Genomic DNA, 23,412 nt, shown 5'->3' with positions numbered 1-23,412 from the left:
AGAACAGACATTCTTGAAAAGAGTTGGCTAGTTTCTTACAAGTATTTGCCTCCTCACTCCCTGCCTTTTTACTTGGGTCTTGATCTCTGGGAAAGGGCTCATGTCCGGAACAAGTATTTGATGAAAAACTCTTGAGAGAATCAGAGGTGGTGTTAGAAAGCAGGAAATTCAGTACAAACATTTCTGCCAAGTCGTGTGTGTGTGTGTGTGTGTGTGTGTGTGTGTGTGTGTAAAGTGAGCACAGCCAGTGTGTGTGTGTGTGTGTGTGTGTGTGTGTGTGTGTGTGTGTAAAGTGAGCACAGCCTCTGTCTCAGGAGTCCGAGGACTGGCTGTCGTGTGTGTGTGTGTGTGTGTGTGTGTGTGTGTGTGTGTGTGTGTGTGTAAAGTGAGCACAGCCAGTCCTGTGTGTGTGTGTGTGTGTGTGTGTGTGTGTGTGTGTGTGTGTGTGTGTAAAGTGAGCACAGCCAGTCCTGTGTGTGTGTGTGTGTGTGTGTGTGTGTAAAGTGAGCACAGCCAGTCCTCGGACTCCTGAGACAGAGAAAAAGGCCTGCAGCAATCTAAGGCTTAACAGCTGGGCTTCAACAAATGGCATTAATCCTCTGAAGCTGTCTTAAACACTGATAGGAACAGGATGGATTGCAGACTACAATTCCCAGAATGCTCAGCGGGGAAAATAAAGTCAGTGGAGCGGCATATGACGGGATGTGTATTTCGTGAAAGGCTGGATTAGGCCCCTCCTATCCCTACTCTTAGCACTCCTACCCCGCCGAAGCCTTTCGGTAGTTGTAGTTTTACTGAACCTAGAAAGCTTAGAACTGCAAAGAGAAGGTCGAAGGGCCTGACGGGATATGTAGTCGGCGCGTCCGCCGGACGCGCACGCGCAACTGTGTTCGGGGCGGGGCCGCGGCACTGCGGTGAAAGCCGAGGCAGCGGGCTGGCGAGCAGGGGGCGGGCGGACATCTTGGGATCTGGAGAGTGGCCGGGCGGGCAGAGCAGGGGGCCGCAGACACCAGGTAAGCTCCGGGATCTGGCCAGGGGTGAGGGAGAACGCCTACCTCGCTGCCCAGCTTTGCCTTTCCCTGCGCTGCGCTTCGCGGAAAGCTGCCCACACCAGGGAGTGGCTTCAGCCTTCAGATCGAGAGGGAGCTGACGGCGGGGCGGGGGCGCCCGGGGCGCGGTTGCAGGACGGGCAAGGAGCGGCGCCCTCCACCTGACCCGTCCGGCGCCTCCCGGGAGAGGGAGACTTACTGGAATCCTCTCAGAGCGGGGACGCTGCACGACGCCCCCCTACCGGGGATCGTGACAACCCTCCTGCTCTTCTGCGCCTCCTCCTCTCAGCGCAAGGACAATTCCCCGTTCCCTAGGACAGTGACACCCCCTTGTGCCGCCTCCCTGGACTGTGACAAGCTTCCCACCCTGCGGCACCCCCTCCCCCCAGTTGAGTGACACCCCGCGGCTCTTCTTCCTCAGGCTTGGGACAGCCCCCGCACCCCCGTGGAGCCATTTTTTCCCCGCGATGTCTTCCTCCCCAGGGAGAAAAGCCCACCACCCGCTCATGCCTCTACGCTTGAACCCCAAAGCAGGTCACGCAGCCCCAACTTTCCCTTATTCACCACTGTCAGGCTCTCCGTGCTGTTTTCCTCTTCAAAGGCTTGACCTTTGCCACACTGGAAACTCCTTCGTCCAGATGTAACGCTGCCCCACCCCCCACCCGGGGCCTTTGCTGCTGCAGCCTCACCTGAAGTAGACCACCCGGCTGTTTCTACCAGTCTTTCCCCTTACCTCAGTATTCCCTTCTTGTCCCGGGCCTCACCTCTGCTCCTGTGGTGCTCGGAGGTCCCTTCCACTTGATACCTGTGAACTTGCTTCTTTGCCCAGGGCTCTCCCTCCATTTTGCATTTCTTCTCTCAGCCTCTTTGGGACGAGGGGTGGAATATATCCACCACCGCCTTGAGAGCCTCTCACTGAGTTTTGGAGACCCTGCTGGCCAAAGTAATTGGTTTTATTTTCCAGTTTAGAAAAGTCTGCTAAACTCTCCCTGCCCTGTAAAATTAATACCAGAGCTAATTCAGGAAATCTAGAATTAAATTAACCTTTTTTCTTCTTGCAAACACTCTAAGTTAGTTTGACCCAAATAATTTGGATAATTCACGTATTCCACTCCTTGCTTGTAGGTACTCAGGCCAGAAATGAGTTATGTCATGGGTCTGGAATCATAGAATTTCAGCTGGGTTGATCTCTTCGTTTTATGAACCTGTACCCCTACCCCCTTATTTTTATTGCATTTCGGAGCTGAGAGGGATCCGCCCTTTCTGAAAGGGAGGTGGTTAAAAATAACTAATAAGCTTGGGTCATTGAAGTGTAGCCTGCCAGGGCTGGGGCCTTTCTACTCTGCTCTTTTGCCTGCTTATCTGACTGCCTGGGATTGGTTGGAACCACACTCCTGGGTTGGAGTCAGGGCCTAAGGCCTCCCTTCTCTTCTCCCCACGCCCTGCACACCCTTTCCTGGAATGTTTAGACTTCTGTGAATTAGAGAGCCGCAGGTTCAGGTCCTGCTGTCTTCTCAGAAGGGTAGTGGAGCCTGAGAGACCAGGTACTCCTAAAGCTGTGCCTGGGGGCCCCAGGCCTGAACCAAGTGGAGTAATTCCTACCGCCATTCCTGCAGCCGCAGGCAGGCCTTCACAGTGACTCACCAGCTAGAGTCTGAGTGAGAGTCTGCACAGGAAGGGGCCAAAAAGGATCCGTGCTGAGCTCAGCACTGTGAAGAGGGGGAGGGGGAGGGAGCTACTCTTTGGGCTCAGCCCCAGAAAAGGGAGGATCAAAATGGCCTTAGAATCCTGGGCCCAAGTCCCTCTCCATTTCTTTTCTCCTTTCCAGTGTCAGATAAACAGGAACTGAAGCCTGGCTAAGGGGAGGGGCATGCCTGGGGAGGACTTCAGGGTCACTTACTGGAGGGTTGAGTCAGGAAAAAAAGCCCAGCTAGTGACCTGCACAGCCCCACAGGGGATGTTGGCAGAGGTTCTCAGGCCTTACCTTACCCTGCCTCCGCCTGTCCTAGGTCTGTTCTCAGAGCGATGGGCCTTGGAGACTGAGCTGCCGCCATGATTGGAGGCTTATTCATCTATAATCACAAGGGGGAGGTGCTCATCTCCCGGGTCTACCGAGATGACATCGGGTGAGTCCCCTGGCTGAACCAGCTGTGCCCCCACCCTTCATCCCTCCTTCCCAGCATGCAAGAGCAGGTCCGTTCCTACCAGAGTCTTGACTTTGGCCACCCCACCCCTTGCTGCATCCTAGAAGCTCTGCTAATAAAGCCTGGTTCCCATTAAGTCTGGTGGTATTGGCCTGGCAATAGGCGGGACCTGTGCAATCGTGGGCCTCCACAGTCTTAGGAACTCCTGCCCTTCCTGCCTTCTGTTTCCCTTAGTGACAGACCTAGTTGCTGGAGATGAGTGCTTTTGCCCTGGCAAATTAATTCCTCCTTTGAGGGGATGGGAGATCTTTCTCCAGGGGGTAAAGTTAGTGGCCAGGCGAGTGGTACTAGTCCATATAAGTCTCAGAAGCCCTTCACATGGTGAAAGCCTTCGCTGAATTCTTCTGAAAGCCTCTGCAGGCTGCCAGATCAGCTCCCACTCCCTTTCTTGGGAGGAGGCAGGCTGCTGACTCAGCTGTTTTCAATTCCTCTGGGCCACTTCTGGAAGAGAGGTTGTGAGCACGCCTCAGGGTCACTGAGGGATGGGCAGGGAGGCCATGCAGCCCTTTCTGGCCTATCAGTAGACCTGGAAGAGCTCCTTGTTCTGGGTCCCTCAGACCTTAACAAGGAGGCACAGACGGCTTTCTCATTCTGCCCCACCCTGCATGCCACTGTTCTTTCCTCAGTGAGGGGACACATCCTAGCCTCAGCAGCTCTAATGAAATTAGGCTCCTCTGGTTTGTGCTGCCCTGTTTTTCTTCCTTTAAGAGCTTAGGACAGATAGTTACAGAATGGGCCTGCTGTAGTACCCTAGCTCCTTGGCTCCCAGCTCCGTGGCTAATGGGCTGGCCTGGCCTTTGCGGCTGTTTGTCCATTGGCTGGTGGTGGGCATGAACTAGAGTTGTGGGAGTGCCTGGCTTCCCTGAACCTGGCTGGCTGTACCCATCCGCACCCTCTCCTGCCCTGGATGAACCTGCTTAAGCCAGGGCACATACTGTCTTGCGTGCCTTGCTGTGCTTTCCGCCCCTTGCCTATTGCTCGTCTGCTTCCACCTCATGGTGTGTGCTGCCTGCCCCAGTGTGTTGTGTGTCTAATCCTCTCTCTCGTTGCTGTCACTCTCCTCTTCTTGCTGGCGTCATTTCTCTCATCCCATCTCATTGGCTGCCGTAGCAATAGGTAAGCAGCCTATCAAGCTGCCACCCAGGCACAGGTGGGTGGGGGGCCCTGCCCCCCATCATTGTTTTCTTCATCTGTTTTCATTCCCTGAACTCGTCCTGGAATTGGACCCTGGACAGGAATGAATGGCCCAGCTCCATGGCCCCTTGGTGCCTTTTCCTCGGTAGATTAGAACCTTCTCTGAAGTCATGCTGGCTTTGTCTCACTTCTGGAAGAGCCAGGCCTCCCCACTGGTTGGATCACAAGTGGGAGAACTGAAGAAGGAGCAGGGTATCTTTCTAATTTGGGCCTGGAGCTTACTGAGAAACTAGAGAGGTGACAGCTGGGAAATTGGGGCCAGGTCTGGGAGTAAGGAATATATCTTCTTAAGCCTAATGGACTTCACTTTATTAGCGGTATGCCTGTCCTGTCATTCCCACCTGATTTCCCTATCTCTGGTGGCTTTCAGACACCAGCTCTGCTCTGGCCCTACTCCCGTGCCTCTGCTGGGAGCCACAAGGGAACTGCCCCAGCGGTTTAGGCGTTGGCTTCAGAGTACATGTCAGACTTAAGCAGTGAAGGGGGGAAAGAAAGGTTGTTAACAGCTGTGGTTAACATCCCCATGGAGTGAGGTTTGACGGGGTGCTGAGCAGCCCCTGTGTACCCTTTTCCTCAGGAGGAACGCAGTGGATGCCTTTCGGGTCAATGTTATCCACGCCCGGCAGCAGGTGCGCAGCCCCGTCACCAACATCGCTCGCACCAGTTTCTTCCATGTTAAGCGGTCCAACATCTGGTTGGCAGCTGTCACCAAACAGAATGTCAATGCTGCCATGGTCTTCGAATTCCTCTATAAGATGTGTGACGTAATGGCTGCCTACTTTGGCAAGATCAGCGAAGAGAACATCAAGAACAATTTTGTGCTCATATATGAGCTGCTGGATGGTGAGGCTGGCAGGGTGGTGGGCCTAGGGTGGGGATGGACCTGATGGGGCCTAGCCTGGAGGTAGGGAGCGTGTGTGAGGTTCCCTCCAGTGTCCTATGAACTTACTTTCTTTCCTGTCTGGTCTTTTAAGCCCTGAGAAAGCCAGTCTAAATTCAGCCTTAAAGGCTGCTCTGAAGTAGAACACAGAAATAGGCTAGTGAATAGAGGTGGGGAAAGGGGGTGGGGACCAAAAGATATTTCAGGGGGCTAGGAATCTAACTGGGGGGCTTTTAGCTGGGCCTCCTGCAGTTAAGCACATTTCTCTCTTACCTTTGTGGTTTGGGCCTTAGTTCACCGAGTGTCCTTCCAGCTTTCTGTCTCAACAGCTACCTCAGAGCCTATAGGACAGTGAGATATTACCGACTTCTGGGGTTGCATTATCTCTGTTCCTCTGTAGGGTATGATTAAAGGGAACAGAGTCTTTCCATCTTCCCAGAGTCTGTTTTCTAAGGTCTCAGCGCTTCTTGATCTCTCACACACTGGCCATGAGATTCTTCTGATTTTCTCTGTGAAAAAAATCTGATGTTTTAAGTATGTTTTCTTATGGAGCACAAATCCCACAGTAAATGCTACAAAGCCAGAGGACATTGCTGCAGATGATCCCATGGTCTTCTAGAGCTGTGCTGGCCAGATATGTCCAGGCCAGGGGAGGGACTGGACTGAAGGCGCCTTCAGTTTTTTCCAGGTGGTGATGGTTCCCTTCCTTTTGCAGAGATCCTGGACTTTGGCTATCCACAGAATTCAGAGACAGGCGCACTGAAAACCTTCATCACCCAGCAGGGTATCAAGAGCCAGGTACTCAGTGGGATAGCCACAGCAAGGGTGGGGCCCATCTACCTTGAGCATCCCCCTCACAGCCTTGTCCTAGATGACTCAAGAGCCCACCTCTGACAGGAAGTGCTGGCTTGAGCCCTCTACCATGATTGCAGGCCTATTTTGCCTCATGTGGCCCTCCAACCTAGGAGCAGCCGACTCAGCATCTCTGTTACTGGGAATACACTTCAAGAAGTTTCCTTCTGCACTGGGGGAAGGAAGGGTGTGGGCTGCCCTGGAGGCCTGGTATTCCTCAGAAGGGGAGAGCGTGGGCCCTCCTCTGGGGTCCAGATCTTATAGCTGCCTTCTCCTCCTTTTCTGCCTGCCTCTTCCCGTCTGTGCTCCCCTACTGCTTCCTGCGGGCATCACATTGGCCCTTTGGCCTCCAGCATCAGGTAAGCAGTTCCCTCAGCTTCACCTTTACAGCTTTCTTCAGGTCCTGCCACATGGAGCTCATGGGGACGATGAGTTATTGGCAGCGTGGGGGGACTGGAAGGGAGGGGGGATGAAAGTAGAGTGGGGATAGAGACAGGGTTATTGAAGGTGGAGAGGAATGAGGCCATTCGTGTTTTTCTCTGTCACCCCATGTAGACAAAGGAAGAGCAATCGCAGATCACCAGCCAGGTGACCGGGCAGATCGGCTGGCGGCGGGAGGGCATCAAGTACCGCCGGAATGAGCTCTTCTTGGACGTGCTAGAGAGTGTGAACCTCCTCATGTCCCCCCAGGGTGAGAGCCCACTTGCAATGAGCCGGAGGGGCAGGGACAGGGCAGCACTCTTGTCCTAACTCACATGTTCCCATGTGTCTGTCTGTCTGTCACCAGGGCAGGTGCTGAGCGCCCATGTGTCAGGCCGGGTGGTGATGAAGAGCTACCTGAGTGGCATGCCTGAGTGCAAGTTTGGGATGAACGACAAGATTGTCATTGAGAAGCAAGGCAAAGGCACAGCTGATGAAACCAGCAAGAGGTGCCTGAGCGGGATTGCTGGTGGGAGAGGGTGGACCTTCGAGGGCTGAGCGGGGCTTGGTCTATCACAGATTCCTTCAGGATACCATTTCTGCAGTAATGCAGACTCCCTCTTCCCAAGGGTATGCTTGCCTGGTTCCTCTTGACATCTGTGCTTACGAGAGATGAGAAGATTGTCCTCATCCTACTTCAAGAGTAGACCCCTTTGTTTGATCCCCAGGGCTGAGACTCTTCTATACGTATTGATGGCCTCCCATTGTGCCTGAAATCTCTGGGTCCCAAGCAACAGAGTTCTCCAGAGATGAGCTTGCAAAGCTCCCACTCTCCGTAAATCAGCACCAGGGACCCCTGAGTCAGAAAGCTACATTCTGGTAGCTTTCCAGTCTGTAGTGCAGGCCTCATCCAGGATGTGGCAGCCTTTGGGGGTGGGATAGCCTCCCAGCCAACCCTCTCCTGCCACTCTCCTGTAACAACGAGGAGACCTTCTGCCCCTGCTTGCAGTGGGAAGCAATCAATTGCCATCGATGACTGCACGTTCCACCAGTGTGTGCGACTCAGCAAGTTTGACTCTGAACGCAGCATCAGCTTCATCCCACCTGATGGAGAGTTTGAGCTAATGAGGTGCCACTGGGGTGTGAGGAGGCAGGGGGTGCTGCTGGCCAAGAGAAATGGGGGGAGGGAGGAGGACAGGCTCTGCTGTGCCAACCTTGCTCTCAACCCCTAAAGGTATCGTACCACCAAGGACATCATCCTTCCTTTCCGGGTGATCCCACTAGTGAGAGAAGTGGGACGCACCAAGCTGGAGGTCAAGGTGGTCATCAAGTCCAATTTCAAGCCCTCATTACTGGCTCAGAAGATTGAGGTGAGAAAAAGGGACTTGGGGAGGAAGCAGCACTGTCTCTGGGTATAAAAGCAGCTGATGTCAGGGCTTGACAGAGCTCCCTCACTTGTAGGTGAGGATCCCAACCCCACTGAACACAAGCGGGGTACAGGTGATCTGCATGAAGGGGAAGGCCAAGTACAAGGCCAGCGAGAACGCCATTGTGTGGAAGTGAGTCTCCTTCATGAGGCCGCTATAGGTCTCAAGATGTCTTGTACCCCCTTTTAAGTTTTACCTTCCATTTTCTTGAGCGAGAGAGAGAGAGTGGGTGTGTTGTGTGTGTGGGGGGTGTGTGCCTGTCTTTTTCCAGGAGCCTCTGCTTATGCTGTCACCCCTATACCTCTGTGTGAAAGTGTACACGCCCGCATTTGAGTGCATGCATGCATTTATCGGAATGCTTCCATGTTTTCCCCTGGAATATTTCTGTGAACTAGCAGGGGATAGCATGCTTGTGTATTTAAGCTAAAACTGCAGCCCACAGTGCTAAAGGAATAGCAGGCCCAAGGTTCCATTGCAAGTGCTTAGCAGGGTCTTCCCCATACTGTTTGTCCTGGCACCTCCCACATGCTCCTCAGTTTCCTTGTCCGTACCCCTCCAAAAAGGCACCCTCCACCTTAAAACTCCTCCAAGCTATCAGGGGCACTTGCTGCTTACTGCCCCTCTGTTCCCAGGATCAAGCGCATGGCAGGCATGAAGGAATCACAGATCAGCGCTGAGATTGAACTTCTGCCCACCAATGACAAGAAGAAATGGGCTCGACCCCCCATTTCCATGAACTTTGAGGTATGGCAAAGGAGAGGCCTTAGAGCCATGGCAGGGTGTGCTAAGAAAGATCTTAGGATTGTTCAGGTCAAATTCTGCACTTTACTACCTGCAGATGAGACCTAGGGAGGGGAAATGATTTAATTCATAGACCCATTCCTTCCCCCTTCAGGCCTCTTACTGGAAATTGCTATCCACACTGACAAAAATGTTTGACTTCTAAAGCTTGTCATAAAAACAATTTTTGGAAAAATTTAGATTGAATGCCAAATAAGACACAAAGTTTATCTACAGACAGGAGAATGGGCTGACTTTGCTTTATGCATGTTAGACATAAAATTTTCTCCACCTTATTTTTTAAGCCCATATTATTGAGCAGGATCAGTGTGTTCTACAGTGGGTCTTTGGTTGCTGCCACCTGCTGATTAAAGGAATTGCATCAAGTTATCACAGGCAGGGCCTGATTTCAAACCTAAGTGGTTATTCTAAGTTACTCTTGGATATGCTTTCTTCTTTAGTAACCTCTTAAGAAGACCCTTGTTAAGCTTCCCCCAGCTTCTTTCAGGACCCCAATCATTCAGACACCTGTAGTAGAGATGAAGTAGGTCAGGGCTACAGAACTTTGCAGAGGAGAGTAGCTGTGAGAGGAAGACCACATCCCTAACTGGAGCTGTCCCTTACCCAGGTGCCATTCGCACCCTCTGGCCTCAAGGTGCGCTACTTGAAGGTGTTTGAACCGAAGCTGAACTACAGCGACCATGATGTCATCAAATGGGTGCGCTACATTGGCCGCAGTGGCATTTATGAGACCCGCTGCTAGCTGCCTAGTAGCAGCTAGCCTGCTTCCCCACCCACCCTTTTCCGTGGGTCTGGGTGCCCTGGGCCACCACACTTCAGTGTCTCCTCCCTCCTGCTTTGCTGCCTTCCCTTTGCACCAGCCCCTGAGTCTAGGTCTGGACCAACCACATTGCGAGCGGGACTGGTGGAGCAGTCCCTGGGCTCCCTGGGCAGGGTGGTTTCTAGGGCTCCTACTCCACCATCCATCTGTCTGCCCTGGCCCATGCCAGGCTCTCTGTTCTGTGACCAAAGCCAGGTGGGCTCCCTTTCCTCCCCTCCCCTGTGGCCACATCTCTCTGGAGTGGGAGGGTTGGCTGCCCCTCACCTCGGAGCTCCCCCAAAGGCCAGTAACGGATCCCCAGCCCTCAATCCCTACTCTGCTTTGGGATAGTGTGAGCTTCATTTTGTACACGTGTGACTTTGTCCAGTTATAAACCCAATAAACTGTAGAGCGGAGTTGCTAAATGTTAATGCGGAAAGCTCGATGGGGAGGGGGACTGATGGGATTGCTCTTCCCAAACCTCATGCTGCCTGCGTGAGTAGAATTTTATATTCTGAACTGTCTTAAGGTTTTTCTCTTGTGTTGTGCCGATTGTTAGGCCCTTCAAGGTTATCCAAGCCCTTATCCTGACTGGTGTTACCCCAGGTCTCCTGTCTCCCCAAAACACAACCTCAAGGGCAAGCAGCTCCACCTGATCCCAATTCCCTGAGGGTAGAGATTCTTTCCCCAGTTCAGTTTTAGCTTTAGGCAGGTATTTTCTAATTAGCAGGGATTAAGCAAGGTTTACATTTGGATTTTCCCTCCATCCCAAGCAACTGACCTCAGTTCTCCTCTACCCAATTACCCAGGCTTCCCAAACATTGGTGAGTGGATGATAAAAGGGATTCTCTTTTCTATAACCTCCCCTCTCCCAAAGAATCTTGTGATGAGCTTGTCCTTGAGGGGAGTATTCCATACCTTGCTGGCGTGTTGGAGCAAATACAAGCAAATTTGCCCTCATCATCTTTCACTTGTTTGACTTCAGCCATTTTAAACCTAAAAAATCTATCAGAGAAAATTTCAAATACAAGTATCAAAATAAACTCACATGTCCTATCATTCATTCGACTTTAACAATTATCAACTCATGGCCAGTTCCTTAGTATTTCATGATTTGCGTTCACACTTAATCCAAGAGTCCTGTGGAATTTTTTACAACGTGTATCTAGATCTAAACAAGGTCCGTTGTGGTCAGTGAATGCTATTTATTTGTTTGTTTGAGAGAGGGGCAGGAGAGTGGGGAAGAGCAGAGGGAGAGGGAGAGAATCTTAATCAGGCTCCTCACCCAGCATAGAGCACAATACAGGACTCGGTCTCATGACCCTGAGATCACCACCTGAGATGAAATCAAGAGTCCAGCACTTAACCAACTGAGCCACTCAGGCACCCCTCACTTTTAAAATCCTATAAACCACAGGTTCTCTCTCAGCTCTTGCAATGTTGTCAAAGAAGCCATCATTTGTAGTTTACCCATCAAAATTCCTTTCCATCTGTTGCCTATAAAGTGTTTGTTAGATCTAGTAGCTTAGCTTTTCAAACTTTTTTTTTTTTTTTAAGTTTTATTTAAGTAGTTTCTACACCCAACGTGGGGCTCAAACTTGGGACCCTGAATATCAAGAGTTCCATCCATGCTCCTCTGATTGAGCCAGTCAGATGCCCCAGCTTTTTAAACTAAATAGTTGGATTGATCCTTCTTAATGGCAAAAGGATAATGTATCTTAGGTGAAAATCTTAGAGCTAGGTTGGAAGAATATTCACGTTAAATGTAAAGCCATAACATCATTTGGGGAAAATTCCTAACTTCTAGAGGGAATCAGTGGAAGTAGCTTTATACACTCGTTTGCTGAGCTTCCTGGTGCAAAGAAGTCTGTTTTGGGTGTGTAAGTAGGGAATAAATAGTGAATTTGCACTGGCCAACCTCATTTTCTAGCCCTTTGGTGGTGGCTTGTACCCTGGGGTTATGTTAGGACTGGGTGAGCACAATTCGCAGAGGTCTCCTGATCTGTCAGAGGTGAGAGAACGGAAGCTGGCCACCTGGCGAATACTAGAAGCTCATAGGCCCTGGGGACCAGAACAAAACCCATGGGCCTCTCAGAACTGTGCAGGGGTCTTCTGAGAGCCCAAAGACCAAGCATGAGTCAGCAAAGCTCTAGGTGGCCTCCAAAATGGACTCGGCTGGGCGTGCTGACACAGAAGCGCCTAAAGGAGCCCGTGTGCTTTATCAACTGCCCGTCTCTTGGGAGGTTCCCACCCGCGGGACCATCGGTGAATCGCGTCCTGATAAGACGCGAGCTGCCCTGCACCCCACAGCGAACGCCTCTCGGAGCTCCAGCTCCCAGACGGCAGCGAGAACCGCACATGTGGCGAGTTTTTCAGCGGAAACGGCGTTGCGCAAGCGCAGAGAGAGAAGCTAGAGCGTAGGCTCTGAGCGGCGCTTGCGCACGGTTCCTCCAGCCCCGTTCACCCGGTCTACTGGGTTCCTGGCACTCCGCGCGTTTCTTACGTCACCACTACGCATGCGCTTTGGAAGGAGGGGTGAGCTTTTGGGAGACCAGCAGGAGGCGCGTCTTGGCTCGGGTCTAACGGCGCCTGCGCGGACGGGAGCCCGACTGGAACATGGCGACTTGCGCTGAAATCCTGCGGAGCGAGTTCCCCGAAATTGACGGACAGGTCTTCGACTACGTGACGGGTGAGTCGAACGGAATTTGCGCGCTGGGGAGGCCAAAATGAAAGTCACTGGGAGAAAGGCTAAGGGAGGGCAATGTCGGGGACCGCTGCTAGGCCTCTCCTCTGCGTGACCTCTTGTCCCGAGGGCTGGTTAGGTCTGGAGCCCGGAGTGGGGCCGTGTTTCGGGGACTAAAACTGCTTGTATGTCTACCCTACCCGTTATCTTCCTCGACCTGCCACGCCCGGCCCAGGCGTCTTGCACAGCGGCAGCGCGGACTTCGAGTCTGTGGATGACCTGGTGGAAGCGGTGGGGGAACTGTTGCAGGAGGTGTCCGGGGACAGCAAGGATGACGCGGGCATCAGGGCTGTGTGCCAGCGCATGTACAACACTCTGCGCCTGTACGTGCCAGGGTAGGGGGATTCGTGGGGACGATGGGAAGGCGGACGGTAAGGAGACAAGACGTAAGGGAAGAAGGTCTGATGGCCATAGAGGTTTTTCTTCAATTCCTAATTCTGCGCTTTCTGTTCCTACCCTCAAGGGATGAGCCACAGACCCAGGGAAACAGCCAGGTGCTACTAGACGCCCCCATCCAGTTGTCAAAGATAACAGAAAACTACGGTGAGAGAGGGAAGATTGAACTAGCTGCTCTCTGCCCTTTTCTGAGCCTCCCCCCACTCCCCAGCCAGCCAGCCCCTGGAGCCCAAGACTCCTGGCACCCCTTTTCAAAAGAATGAGGATGTAGAAGCTATTTGGTGTCTTTACTGAGGGCAGAAGAGGTCGTTGATGAAGGGAATGGGGTTGGAGAGTTTTCCAAGCTCTTAGGTAGGGTAGGAAGCTTATGAGCCTTGGAGCTGGACAGACTTAGGTTTACTTACCAATTTTGTGGCTTTTTAATCAACTGCGTGAGCTTGTAGGAGTTGCTTATCTGCCTCAGTCTCTGTATTCTTAATCTGGGAATTGTTTTTGGTTTTGTTTTGGGTTGAAATATGGGGAGGATGATAGCTATTTCTGGAATTGTAAGGTTTTCCTTTAAATGTCTTTGTCTGTGTCTGGTTCATATTAGTTACTCAAAATGTTAGTTTCCCTTCCCTCAGGGAGAAGGTGACTGCTTTTCTTATCGCTTACAGACTGTGGCACCAAACTTCCAGGACTGCTAAAAAGGGAACAGTCCTCGGTGAGGAGGAGGAAAAAAGGGAGGGACTATGTCTATAGTGGGGATGGAAGTTGACTGTCTTTAAATATTGGAGGATTTTTCCGGGGGTTTCTGATTATGTCTTTCACTGAAAGGGTAATTTAAGATGTTCTTTCTGGGGCTCCTTTCTGAGCCTACCAGCCTAGGCTGAAATGGTTGTGTTTGGACCTTTAGACAGTGAATGCAAAGAAGCTAGAGAAGGCTGAGGCTCGACTGAAGGCAAAGCAGGAGAAGCGCTCAGAGAAGGACACACTCAAGACCAGCACTCCTCTGTGAGTTTAGCAGGAAGTGCTGAGAAGAGAACAGAGCAGTCTGTATTGGGATGGAAGGGTGGCTGGGAGTGCTAAAAGCCATTCGTTTCTCTCTTCGGAAGAGTCTTGGAAGAGGCATCAGCCAGCCAGGCAGGCAGCAGAAAGGAGAGTCGGTTGGAATCATCCGGCAAGAACAAATCGTATGATGTGCGAATTGAGAACTTTGATGTGTCTTTTGGCGATAGGTGAGGGAGTGGCAGTGGGGAGGGGTGACGCTTTTCTTTTTCCAATTAAAGGAGAATTTGGACAGATGAAATGGGGCTTAAAATAACATTGGTTTTTTTGTGGCTAAATTTGTTGTATACCTGTCTCTAGAGCAGCACCCTTTGTCTTCTTCCTACTACCCCTGCAGGGTACTGCTGGCTGGAGCAGATGTGAACCTGGCATGGGGCCGCCGCTATGGGCTGGTGGGTCGAAATGGGCTGGGGAAGACGACACTCCTGAAGATGTTGGCCACTCGGAGCCTGCGAGTTCCAGCCCACATTTCCCTGCTGCACGTGGAGCAGGAGGTTGCTGGAGATGACACGCCTGCCCTGCAGAGTGTGCTAGAGAGTGACACTGTGAGAGAGGACCTTCTACAGAGGGAGCGGGAGCTCAGCGCCCAGATTGCCACTGGCAGGTAAGGGCTACAGATGGGGAATGACCAGCAGCCATGGTTCTTCAGAGAGTGCCTGTCATAGTGCCACAGTCTGTAACTGGCACTCTCATCCTAGTAATCAGCAGAGCTTAGAACCTGACACTGTGGAGCTGTAACGCCCTGTTCCTTCCACACTGCCCACTGCCCTCACGGACTTGAGCAGGTGCTTTCCGTAGTGCGTTCCTGTCCTGCAACAAGGCAGTGAGCGGCCTGCTCTCCAGCTGCATAGAGTACAGGGCATTCCACCTAGAATGCCCCCATTCGGGCTGAATGCTCTTCCTCCCATTCCCACTCCAGGGCAGAGGGCTCAGAAGCTGCACAGTTGGCGGAAGTATATGCCAAACTGGAGGAGATTGAGGCAGACAAGGCACCTGCCAGGTATTTAAAATTCCCCTTCCCTCCTTTAGATTTCACCTTTCCCTTCTGTCACCTGTTTCAAGCAGGTTCTAAAATTTCTTCACTTCTAGGGCATCAGTCATTCTTGCTGGGCTTGGCTTTACCCCTAAAATGCAGCAGCAGCCCACCCGGTAAGTGGCCCTTGCCATTCTTGGCTATCAGCACTGTTGACTCTGCCTCTGCCTGTCTTGGTAAAATCTACCCCTGATGTGATCTCTGTTCCTTTAGGGAGTTCTCAGGTGGCTGGAGGATGAGACTGGCCCTGGCCCGGGCTCTGTTTGCTAGGTGAGTCTCCAGGGCCTGTGTACAGATACTGTGGAGGATGGGGCTTGGTTCTTGGGAGGTCATGAGCTGCTGACCTAAAACCTTAAGGCTTACATTCTTCTTTTCTATAGACCAGATCTTCTGCTGTTAGATGGTGAGTTTGAAAGGGGGAACCCTGACTTTGGGGTAGGGATAGATGGCAACATCCAGGTTCTATAGCTCTTCAATCCCAAATATGTCCGCCTCCACCTTTCCAGAGCCCACAAACATGCTGGATGTAAGGGCCATCCTGTGGCTGGAGAATTACCTGCAAGTGAGTGCCTACAGATGTTAGAGTAGGTCCAGGGGAGGTCTGCCTCTAAGACACTTGGGGTGTTGGAAGCTGACTGCTCTCCCAAACTGGGCCTACCATCCTGTGACCCCCTCAGACATGGCCCTCTACAATCCTGGTCGTCTCCCACGACCGCAACTTCCTGAATGCCATAGCCACAGACATCATCCACCTGCACAGCCAGCGACTAGATGGATACCGGGGAGACTTTGAGACCTTCATCAAGAGCAAGCAGGAGCGGCTGCTTAACCAGCAGCGGGAGTATGAGGCACAGCAGCAGTATCGCCAGCATATCCAGGTGTGGGGACAGGCAGGGCTGGGGCCCCATCCCATCGGTGTCAGAGTCTGCAGGAGTGAGGGAACCTGACTAGTGCCTACGCTCATGTCCCCACAGGTTTTCATTGACCGATTTCGCTACAATGCCAACAGAGCCTCTCAAGTGCAGAGTAAACTTAAGATGCTGGAGAAGCTGTGAGTACAGTGCCCTTGACCTGGCTGTGACTCCTAGTCTCTTAATTTCTGCCCTCATTTTGCCGGCCATCCCTTGCCCTCCCATTCTAGTCTCCCCTTTTCTAGAAACCAGCCTTAGTCTCCTTTCCAACAGGAAAACAGAGCGTTTTACATTGCTGTTGGGAATTAGTCTTGCTCTCCACAGGCCTAGCCAACCCCTAATTTATTTTCTCTAATCTGTTTGCTTATCCTGGACATTTTATATAAATGGAATCCTGTAACGTGATGTTTTGTGTCTGACTTATTTCACCTAGCATAGTGTTGGTGAGGTTCTTTCATGCCTTAGCGTGTATCTGTACTTCCTTTTTACGGTCAGGTAATATATCATTGGAAGGACGTACAGCATTTTGTCCATTGCCTCATCAGTCAAGAGATATTGGAAGTTTCCTCTTTTTTGGCTCTTATGACTAACAGTGCTCTGAACATTTGTGTACAAGTTTTTATATGGACATAGGTTTTCTGTTTTCTGGGGTATGTACCTCGGAGTGGAATTGCTAGGCTACAAGATAATTCTATGTTTACTTTTTTTTTTTTTTTAAGATTTTTATTTGTTTTACAGACAGAGATCACAAGTAGGCAGAGAGGCAGGCAGAGAGAGAGGAGGAAGCAGGCTCCCTGGGATCCCTGGGAACATGACCTGAGCTGAAGGCAGAGGCTTTAATCCACTGAGCCACCCAGGCTCCCCTATGTTTAACTTTTTGAGGAACTACCAAACTGTTCTCTAAAGCAGCCAGACCATTTTGGATTTCTCCCAGCAATGTACGCGGGTTCCAATTTCTCCACATCCTTGCCAACACTTATTATCTGTCTTTTTAATTTTAGCCAGCCTATTGGGCGTGAATGATATTTTACTGTAGTTTTGATTTGCATTTCTTTAATGACTAATGATGTGGAACACTGGGGGCTTAATCTGAAAGCAACCTTTCTAGAGGTGCTGGTGCGGGGAGCACAAGGAGGGGAGTCTAAAATCAAAGGCTTAGGTTTTTGTGACATTGAAATATTTATCACGGTGTCTTAACTGGTAGGCCAAAAACCTACAAAAAGGATAACCCTATTTTTTTACATATAGTGAACTAGAAGAAGGTACTCTAAAATAAGAATATAGGGACGCCTGGGTGGCTCAGTTGGTTAAGCAGCTGCCTTCGGCTCAGGTCATGATCCCAGCGTCCTGGGATCGAGTCCCACATCGGGCTCCTTGTTCTGTGGGGAGCCTGCTTCTCCCTCTGCCTCTGCCTGCCACTCTGTCTGCCTGTGCTCGCTCTCTCTCTCTTTCTGACAAATAAATAAATTAAAAAAAAAAAAAATCTTAAAAAAAATTAAAAAAAAAATAAAAATAAATAAAATAAGAATATAGTCTGGATGGTGGGAATACAAGCTTTTTCTAAGTTTTCTCTGAACATACATTACTTGTGTAATAAGAACAAATACAGTTAGTTTTTAAAGCCATAAATCTAGTCTGCCCCCTCTCTCCTCAGACCAGAGCTGAAACCTGTGGACAAGGAATTGGAGGTGGTGATGAAGTGAGTGCTGGGCCGAGAGGCTGGTGGGGAGCTCGTGTTTCTGGCTGCTCCCGTGTTCCTTACCACCTCCTCCTGCAGGTTCCCGGATGGGTTTGAGAAGTTCTCACCGCCAATTCTGCAACTAGATGAGGTGGATTTCTACTATGATCCTAAGCATGTCATCTTCAGCCGCCTCTCCGTCTCTGCTGATCTTGAGTCCCGCATTTGTGTGGTATGGTTGCTGTTCCTCTGTTCCGTGAGCTGAGACTCTCCCACCCCAGCACGTGGTATGGATTGACCCAGGTCCTCCGGCGGCAAAGGGAAGTGGTATGCAGGAGCAGGAGTTGGCCAGGGCCAAGGACTTTGCTCTACTTCCCTGCTCTACTTCCCTGCAGAGCTAGAAAGCCTGGCTGGTGGTACTTTATGAATACATAGAGCAAGACTTTATCTTCCTAGTCTCAGATCTGAGTTTTCTCAGACCACAGAGCAGTGAGGAGATAGCATGGGCTTCAGGGTCAGATATCCAGTCTTGACTCTGCCGAGTGGTAGCTCGGTAACTGCATGGAGATAGCAGCTGCCTTACTTGGTTCTTGGGAGGGTTAAACCCCATGCTCTTAGTAGGTATTCAGCTGTCAGTTTCCTTTACGACTTCACTAGTTCCTTCATTTATATAGATCCTTAATATTATTTTATTGGTTGTTGAAGGAGTCATTGGTCAAAACCAATGCTCATCTTTGCTTTTGTGTTCTGCCCATGACAACTCTTCAGCATTCTCGTGGTTCTTTTGACAGGTTGGGGAGAATGGGGCTGGGAAGTCTACCATGCTGAAGCTGCTCATGGGGGACCTGGCACCTGTTCGGGGCATCAGACATGCTCACAGGTAAAGCCCCCCAGTCCCTGGCGACTCTGTAGCTGCACTCCTTTATGGGCATTGCCTTCCACCCTGTCTTTCCACCTTTGTTTCTGCCTGTAGGAATCTGAAGATTGGCTACTTCAGCCAGCACCACGTGGAGCAGCTGGACCTGAATGTCAGTGCAGTGGAACTGCTGGCCCGCAGGTTTCCCGGTACTGTAGGGACTCGAGTGGAGGAAAGAGGGGACCCCTACAGCTAGGCCTGCCTTGGGGTGGGGTGCTGAGCAGCGAACCCTGAGTCTAGGTATAAGGACATGGGCATTGAGGTAAGGCTGAGGGGTGGGTGATGGGAGGGAGTCGGCTCAAGAACCCACTTGATGGCGTGAGGCCTGTTCCAGGGCGGCCTGAGGAGGAGTATCGTCACCAGCTCGGCCGGTATGGCATCTCTGGAGAACTGGCCGTGCGTCCTGTTGCCAGCTTGTCCGGAGGCCAGAAGAGCCGGGTAGCCTTTGCTCAGATGACCATGCCCTGGTGAGCTCTGGCCTTCTCCTCTCCCCATCTTGCGTAGTGGAAAATGTTTGTCTTGTCTCCGTATCGGGGAGTACATTTTCTTCCAAGCCCTGTAACTGCCTGCCTCCCTGGGCACTGCCTTCTAGCCCCAACTTCTACATTCTGGATGAGCCGACAAACCACCTGGATATGGAGACGATTGAGGCTCTGGGCCGTGCTCTCAACAATTTCAGGGTGAGTGTGCCTTCAGGCTGCCTACCTCTCCCCAGGCCTCAGCACCGCTAAGGTGCCCCTGAGTGCCCCCGGCCTTGTGTCTTTCAGGGCGGCGTGATTTTGGTGTCCCACGACGAGCGCTTCATCCGGCTGGTGTGCCGGGAGTTGTGGGTGTGCGAAGGCGGCGGCGTCACCCGGGTCGAGGGGGGGTTTGACCAGTACCGCGCCCTTCTCCAGGAACAGTTCCGCCGTGAGGGCTTCCTCTAGGGCCACAGGTTGTGAGGACTTTGCCCAGGATGTGGACTGGACTCTCAGACCCCTGGGCCACCATGTAGGCGACCATCTCCAGGCCACGGACTTCCCCCAGCTTTGGGGACAGCCTTATTTCCAAATCTCCTTTTGACTGGAGCGTCCTCTGCACAACCCAGGGAGCCCCATCTAAGTGTCTGTGAGGACTGGGCTTCAAGGGAAAGGGCAGGAGGTGCCCTCTGGTTATAGATCTGCCCTACTGCCCCGGCTCTGACTGGGCCCCAAGTGGCTGCTGTGTAAATTAAATCTGCCCCTGCATCTCCCTGGCCTCATGTGTGCTGCTCCCCGGCAGGGCTGTAGCGCTTCTCCTCCGCTGCGGCCTGGGGGCTCTGGGGTTTGGGGTGTTTGTAACACTTGTATCAGTCACGCAGATGAAGCCCGTGGCAGCACGAGTCTTGTCTCTGGAAGGAGACGTCATTAAAGCTGCCAGGGCTCCAAGGTCACCTGCCTGACGTTGGGTGGGCCGAGCTGGTGGAATGAAGGATAACGCAGTACATCACTGGGCTGCTGGTTGCCGCAGCCCAGGCACAACCTTAGCTGAAGGCTTGCTTTCTGCTGCCTCAGCCCCACACCTCGTGGGAATGAACTGATGCTGTAACCTGACAAAACATGGTTTGTCAGTTGCTTAGTCCAGTGGTCTCTGATGTAGGCTCCCCCTGCTTCTCTGGTCTAGACCCTTAGATGGAGCTGAAGAGAAACCAAGAAACTGTCTTTGTCCCCATTTTGCTTGGGTGATTTCCTGTTCTTTCTTTTCCCTCAAACCATGTAGAAGAGGCCTGGGAAGTAAGAGAATTGAGAATGGGGTCGAATGGGAAGAAACAGCACTTTGTCTTTCAATGAAGCAATCTCAGAGAGGAGATGCTTAACAGAGGTTCTATGACTTATAAATACTGTTTCTTGAGGACTTAGCCGCTCTCTGTAATTGTTGGAAGACACTAAAATAGGAACTTTGTGTTCCCGAAAGACAGTGGAGAAACCGGAGTCCACAGAAGGAGCTGGCTGGCCTCTGGAGAATTGACAGAGTTCGACCTAGGAATCTAAGCCCCTGAGGCTATTCTGTGTGTAGGTAGTTGGGGGAAAGAACCTGTTTTGGAAAAAAGGAGAATAAAGACAGGAAGGTTCCGTTACCTACAGAGCAGGAGCTGATGGCCACAGGAACCTGGCCAAAGGGCCGCTCAGCAGCCAGCCACCTCAGCCTCCATCCTCTCAGACGTCTGGTCATGTCTGTGGCCAGGCGCACCCTCAAAGTCCTGAGGGCCTTCTCCCAGCCCCCTCCAAACTCCCAGCCTCAGGCCTGCAGGTGGGCCAGTCGGGGGACACATGGGTAGGCTCCACGCCTGCCTGTTTGCAAGGCTCTCAGGCTTTTCACCCCTCAGTAACTTGTGAATCCCTTTAGGAGTCCTCAGCTCCCCAGCTAGTGAAAATGCAGCTGAAGGGTCCTGTGGCAGAGCGTCTGCTTTGGAGGTGGCTTTGTGTACAGAGAGCACAGGCCTTGGAGTTGGGCCTGAGATCAAGTCCCAGCTGCCAGCATTAGCTGGGTAACCACAGCAAATAGCTGAACCTTTTTGAACACTTGTCTCCCTGGTCTCTTGATAGGATACTTGTGAGGATTAGCTGCAAGCATATAATACACAAGTGCTCAAAATGATTCATGGGTGATCAGTCTATGATTTGAAGACTATGAGAAAAGAGGTAAATTTTCTCTTGAGTGACTCCAGAGGTAGACTGGTTTGGGCTCAAAGGAAGGAAGACTTTAAATAGCTCAGGCTGCTTTCGGAGAGTGAGTTTCCCGTCTCAGACTGCTCAGCCCTGCCAGGCCCTAGAGAAGGGCTCTCGGGTAGGAGGAACACAATATAGCCTCTGGGTTAGCTTCCAATTTTATGATTCTATGGGAGAAACATGAAGAGTTTTTATAAATGACAGTACAAGCCTATGTGGCCAGACTTCAGAAAGGTGGGACGAATGAACTGCAGCAGCTGAGAAAGATCCCACAATAAATGGGTAAAGTAAACTTCTGGAAGTTAGGGGAGGGTGGCTGGCAGAAGATGGTTGTCTTGAGGATGGAAAATGTGGACAAAGTCACCCAGCTCCATCCCAGAGAGCATGGGACAGGAGAGAGGAAGGCGACATAAAAGACTGCCCATGATTACTCCAGGTAGCCCATCATGGCAGCTATGGAGACCCTATCCCCAGCCACTGGGAAGCTGATCTTCCACGGCTGCTGGAGATGGAGCTGCCCTGCCTATGTCAAGTTGTTAGACCAATCCCGAGCTGCCGGGGTTGAGACTGCCTCAATTTGCAGGGTCTTCATTGAAATCCTGGCCTCCCTGATTCTGCTGGCCCTCCCACTCTCACCGATGCCTTCTCAGACAATCTGGCCAGTTCCTAGTGGCCCAGGGTGCCATGGGTCTCTGTATCCATCTACATGCCGCTCAAAGATGGCAGTCACAGAATTATTCATTCCAGTGTGCCATCACTGTCTTGAGATCTGCCTGATGCAGACATTCTGCTAAGCGCTCACTGGTTTCCAGGCCAACTTTAGCGCAGAATAGGAGAGAAGGTGCATTTTACCCTGTCTGCCCATGCCCCAGCCAGATCTGTCATTTTGGAACAGAACACCCTACTAGGAGCTGCTCCCCGGGCCTGGTCTGGTCTCCCCACAGACACAAACCAGATAACACCCCCCTGGCACCAGAGCATCCTGGCTGTGGTTGAGCCTGAGCATGTAGACTGGAAGACAGCCTCCGGGAGGTACCAGGCGGCCCCACAGGGTAGGTCCGTACCCTGACTGCAGGGCTGTGAGGGATTTTCAAACCAGGAGCGATGGACTCCACTTCAACCCCGAGTTCCTCCAAGTGGGTTTCCCAGCACCATGTGCTGCCCGATGACAAGCTGCATGCAGTTATTAATCAAGATCGTAGTTCCCAGCTTGCCTGGATATCCTTGAATGGCTTGCTCATTTTTGCATCTTCCATACATCATCTAAGCTCAATTAAAATGCTTGGTAAGTGAATATTTGGGGAAAACTGATGTGAGAAAAAGTAGAGAACAGCATTGGAGGAGGAGAGAGCTGAGGCAAGGAGACCAGCAGGGAGGGCATGACCAAAATCTGGCGCTAAGGACATGGGGTCAGGGTGATGGAGGCAGAGGAGAGACCTGGGAGTGTGGTGAGCAGACTCAGCAGAGGTTTTGAGCACTGCCCAAATGAGGGAGAGCTGCTGCTTCTGGGCCTGAGTCTTGAAATAAGTGAAAGGAAAGCTTTGGGACAAGAGTTTAAAAAGGGATCCTTTTAAACCTTCCCTTGTTCCTTTCAGCACAATGCTAAGGAAAGAAGTTAATATTTATTGGGGTCTTTTGTAACAGGTACCATCATAAGTGCTTTACTTCAACTAAATCAGTCCTCACAACCCTGCAAACTGGCAGTCTAATCCCCACTTTACAGATGAGGAACCAGAATTGACAGTGGGTAGGAGTCCTGGATGCTGGGCAGGCTGGTTCTAGACCTCAGCTCTTCACACGGCTGCCACTTAGGTCCTACTGTGACAGGCTGACCGGTCCGCTTCCTAATTCCAACACATAAAACTCGTCACTAATTGCATGAGGCAGGAGGGGGCGAGGTTTGAGCAAGCGTCTCTCAGGAGGGCAAGCTGATGAGTGGGCATACCAGCCCAGAGGCAGACATGCTAGGTGCTCAGTGAGTCATCGGCGATCCAAAAACACAGTATACCGGAGTCTCATGTAGGGGTGGGTTAGCCCAGCTCTACTGCTGAGGGCCTCTTGGGCAAGTCAACCTCTCTGGAGTAAATTCTCCGTAGCTGTAAAATGGACATAATGCACTTTGTTCTGCCTGCTTCTTTGGGTGGTTGAATAGATTAACCAAAACAAGGTTTTGTATAAACTGAATAATTTTTTTTAAAGATGTATTTATTTGACAGAGAGATAGAGAGCAAAAGTAGGCAGAGCAGCAGGCAGAGGAAGAGAGGGAAGCAGACTCTCTGCTGAGCAGGGAGCCCGATGTGGAGCTTGATCCCAGGACCCTGGGATCATGACCTGAGCCAAAGGCAGACACTGAACCGACTGAGCCACCCAGGCGC

The 23,412-nt window shown here is 51.6% G+C and overlaps 2 protein-coding genes across 8 annotated transcripts; both read left to right on the top strand.

The window, feature by feature from the left end:
• The first annotated feature begins 769 nt into the window (after positions 1–769).
• LOC111148498 (adaptor related protein complex 2 mu 1 subunit) lies at positions 770–10,042 on the top strand. 5 transcript variants are annotated; one of them, XM_022505100.1, is made up of 13 exons: positions 932–1,013; positions 3,059–3,175; positions 3,649–3,708; positions 5,025–5,290; positions 6,043–6,125; positions 6,533–6,538; positions 6,735–6,870; positions 6,967–7,108; positions 7,609–7,728; positions 7,834–7,969; positions 8,061–8,158; positions 8,659–8,770; positions 9,435–10,042. In XM_022505100.1, the coding sequence occupies exons 2-13, from the start codon at positions 3,102–3,104 to the stop codon at positions 9,567–9,569; spliced, it is 1,368 nt and encodes a 455-aa protein (XP_022360808.1). In that variant the 5' UTR covers positions 932–1,013; positions 3,059–3,101; the 3' UTR covers positions 9,570–10,042. The 5 variants fall into 5 exon arrangements, with proteins under 5 accessions (XP_022360833.1, XP_022360815.1, XP_022360824.1 ...); XM_022505125.1 differs by lacking the exon at positions 3,649–3,708 and having other exon boundaries at positions 770–1,013; positions 8,061–8,099; positions 8,684–8,770; XM_022505107.1 differs by lacking the exon at positions 3,649–3,708 and having other exon boundaries at positions 895–1,013.
• Positions 10,043–12,161: 2,119 nt separating this feature from the next.
• On the top strand, positions 12,162–20,039 carry LOC111149745 (ATP binding cassette subfamily F member 3). Of its 3 annotated transcripts, none has more exons than XM_022506993.1 (21): positions 12,162–12,315; positions 12,545–12,692; positions 12,833–12,912; positions 13,422–13,468; positions 13,661–13,758; positions 13,860–13,982; positions 14,150–14,416; positions 14,732–14,812; positions 14,902–14,961; positions 15,059–15,115; positions 15,226–15,248; positions 15,352–15,407; positions 15,523–15,723; positions 15,820–15,896; positions 17,411–17,455; positions 17,534–17,666; positions 18,226–18,314; positions 18,408–18,499; positions 18,685–18,817; positions 18,943–19,030; positions 19,118–20,039. In XM_022506993.1, the coding sequence occupies exons 1-21, from the start codon at positions 12,243–12,245 to the stop codon at positions 19,274–19,276; spliced, it is 2,130 nt and encodes a 709-aa protein (XP_022362701.1). In that variant the 5' UTR covers positions 12,162–12,242; the 3' UTR covers positions 19,277–20,039. The 3 variants fall into 3 exon arrangements, with proteins under 3 accessions (XP_022362701.1, XP_022362709.1, XP_022362717.1); XM_022507001.1 differs by having other exon boundaries at positions 12,215–12,315; positions 12,545–12,674; XM_022507009.1 differs by having other exon boundaries at positions 12,245–12,315; positions 13,389–13,468.
• The last annotated feature ends 3,373 nt before the right edge of the window (positions 20,040–23,412 follow it).

The sequence above is a fragment of the Enhydra lutris genome, unplaced genomic scaffold (genome assembly GCF_002288905.1).
Source record: "Enhydra lutris kenyoni isolate GAN:26980312 unplaced genomic scaffold, ASM228890v2 scaffoldscaffold2, whole genome shotgun sequence".
Classification (NCBI taxonomy): Eukaryota; Metazoa; Chordata; class Mammalia; order Carnivora; family Mustelidae; genus Enhydra; species Enhydra lutris.
The sequence above is the reverse complement of the archived record's forward strand: the minus strand, read 5'-3'. Positions and strand labels throughout refer to the sequence as shown.

What these genes read in the sequence shown, in the direction of transcription:
- LOC111148498 (XM_022505100.1), top strand. Translation starts at nt 3,102, where the DNA reads ATGATTGGAGGCTTATTCATCTATAATCACAAGGGGGAGGTGCTCATC. An exon ending in CCACTTCTGGAAGAGAGGTT is followed by an intron (nt 3,709 to 5,024) that starts GTGAGCACGCCT and finishes CCTTTTCCTCAG; the next exon opens with GAGGAACGCAGTGGATGCCT. An exon ending in CATATATGAGCTGCTGGATG is followed by an intron (nt 5,291 to 6,042) that starts GTGAGGCTGGCA and finishes TTCCTTTTGCAG; the next exon opens with AGATCCTGGACTTTGGCTAT.
- LOC111149745 (XM_022506993.1), top strand. Translation starts at nt 12,243, where the DNA reads ATGGCGACTTGCGCTGAAATCCTGCGGAGCGAGTTCCCCGAAATTGAC. An exon ending in GCAGACAAGGCACCTGCCAG is followed by an intron (nt 14,813 to 14,901) that starts GTATTTAAAATT and finishes CTTCACTTCTAG; the next exon opens with GGCATCAGTCATTCTTGCTG. An exon ending in AGTATCGCCAGCATATCCAG is followed by an intron (nt 15,724 to 15,819) that starts GTGTGGGGACAG and finishes ATGTCCCCACAG; the next exon opens with GTTTTCATTGACCGATTTCG.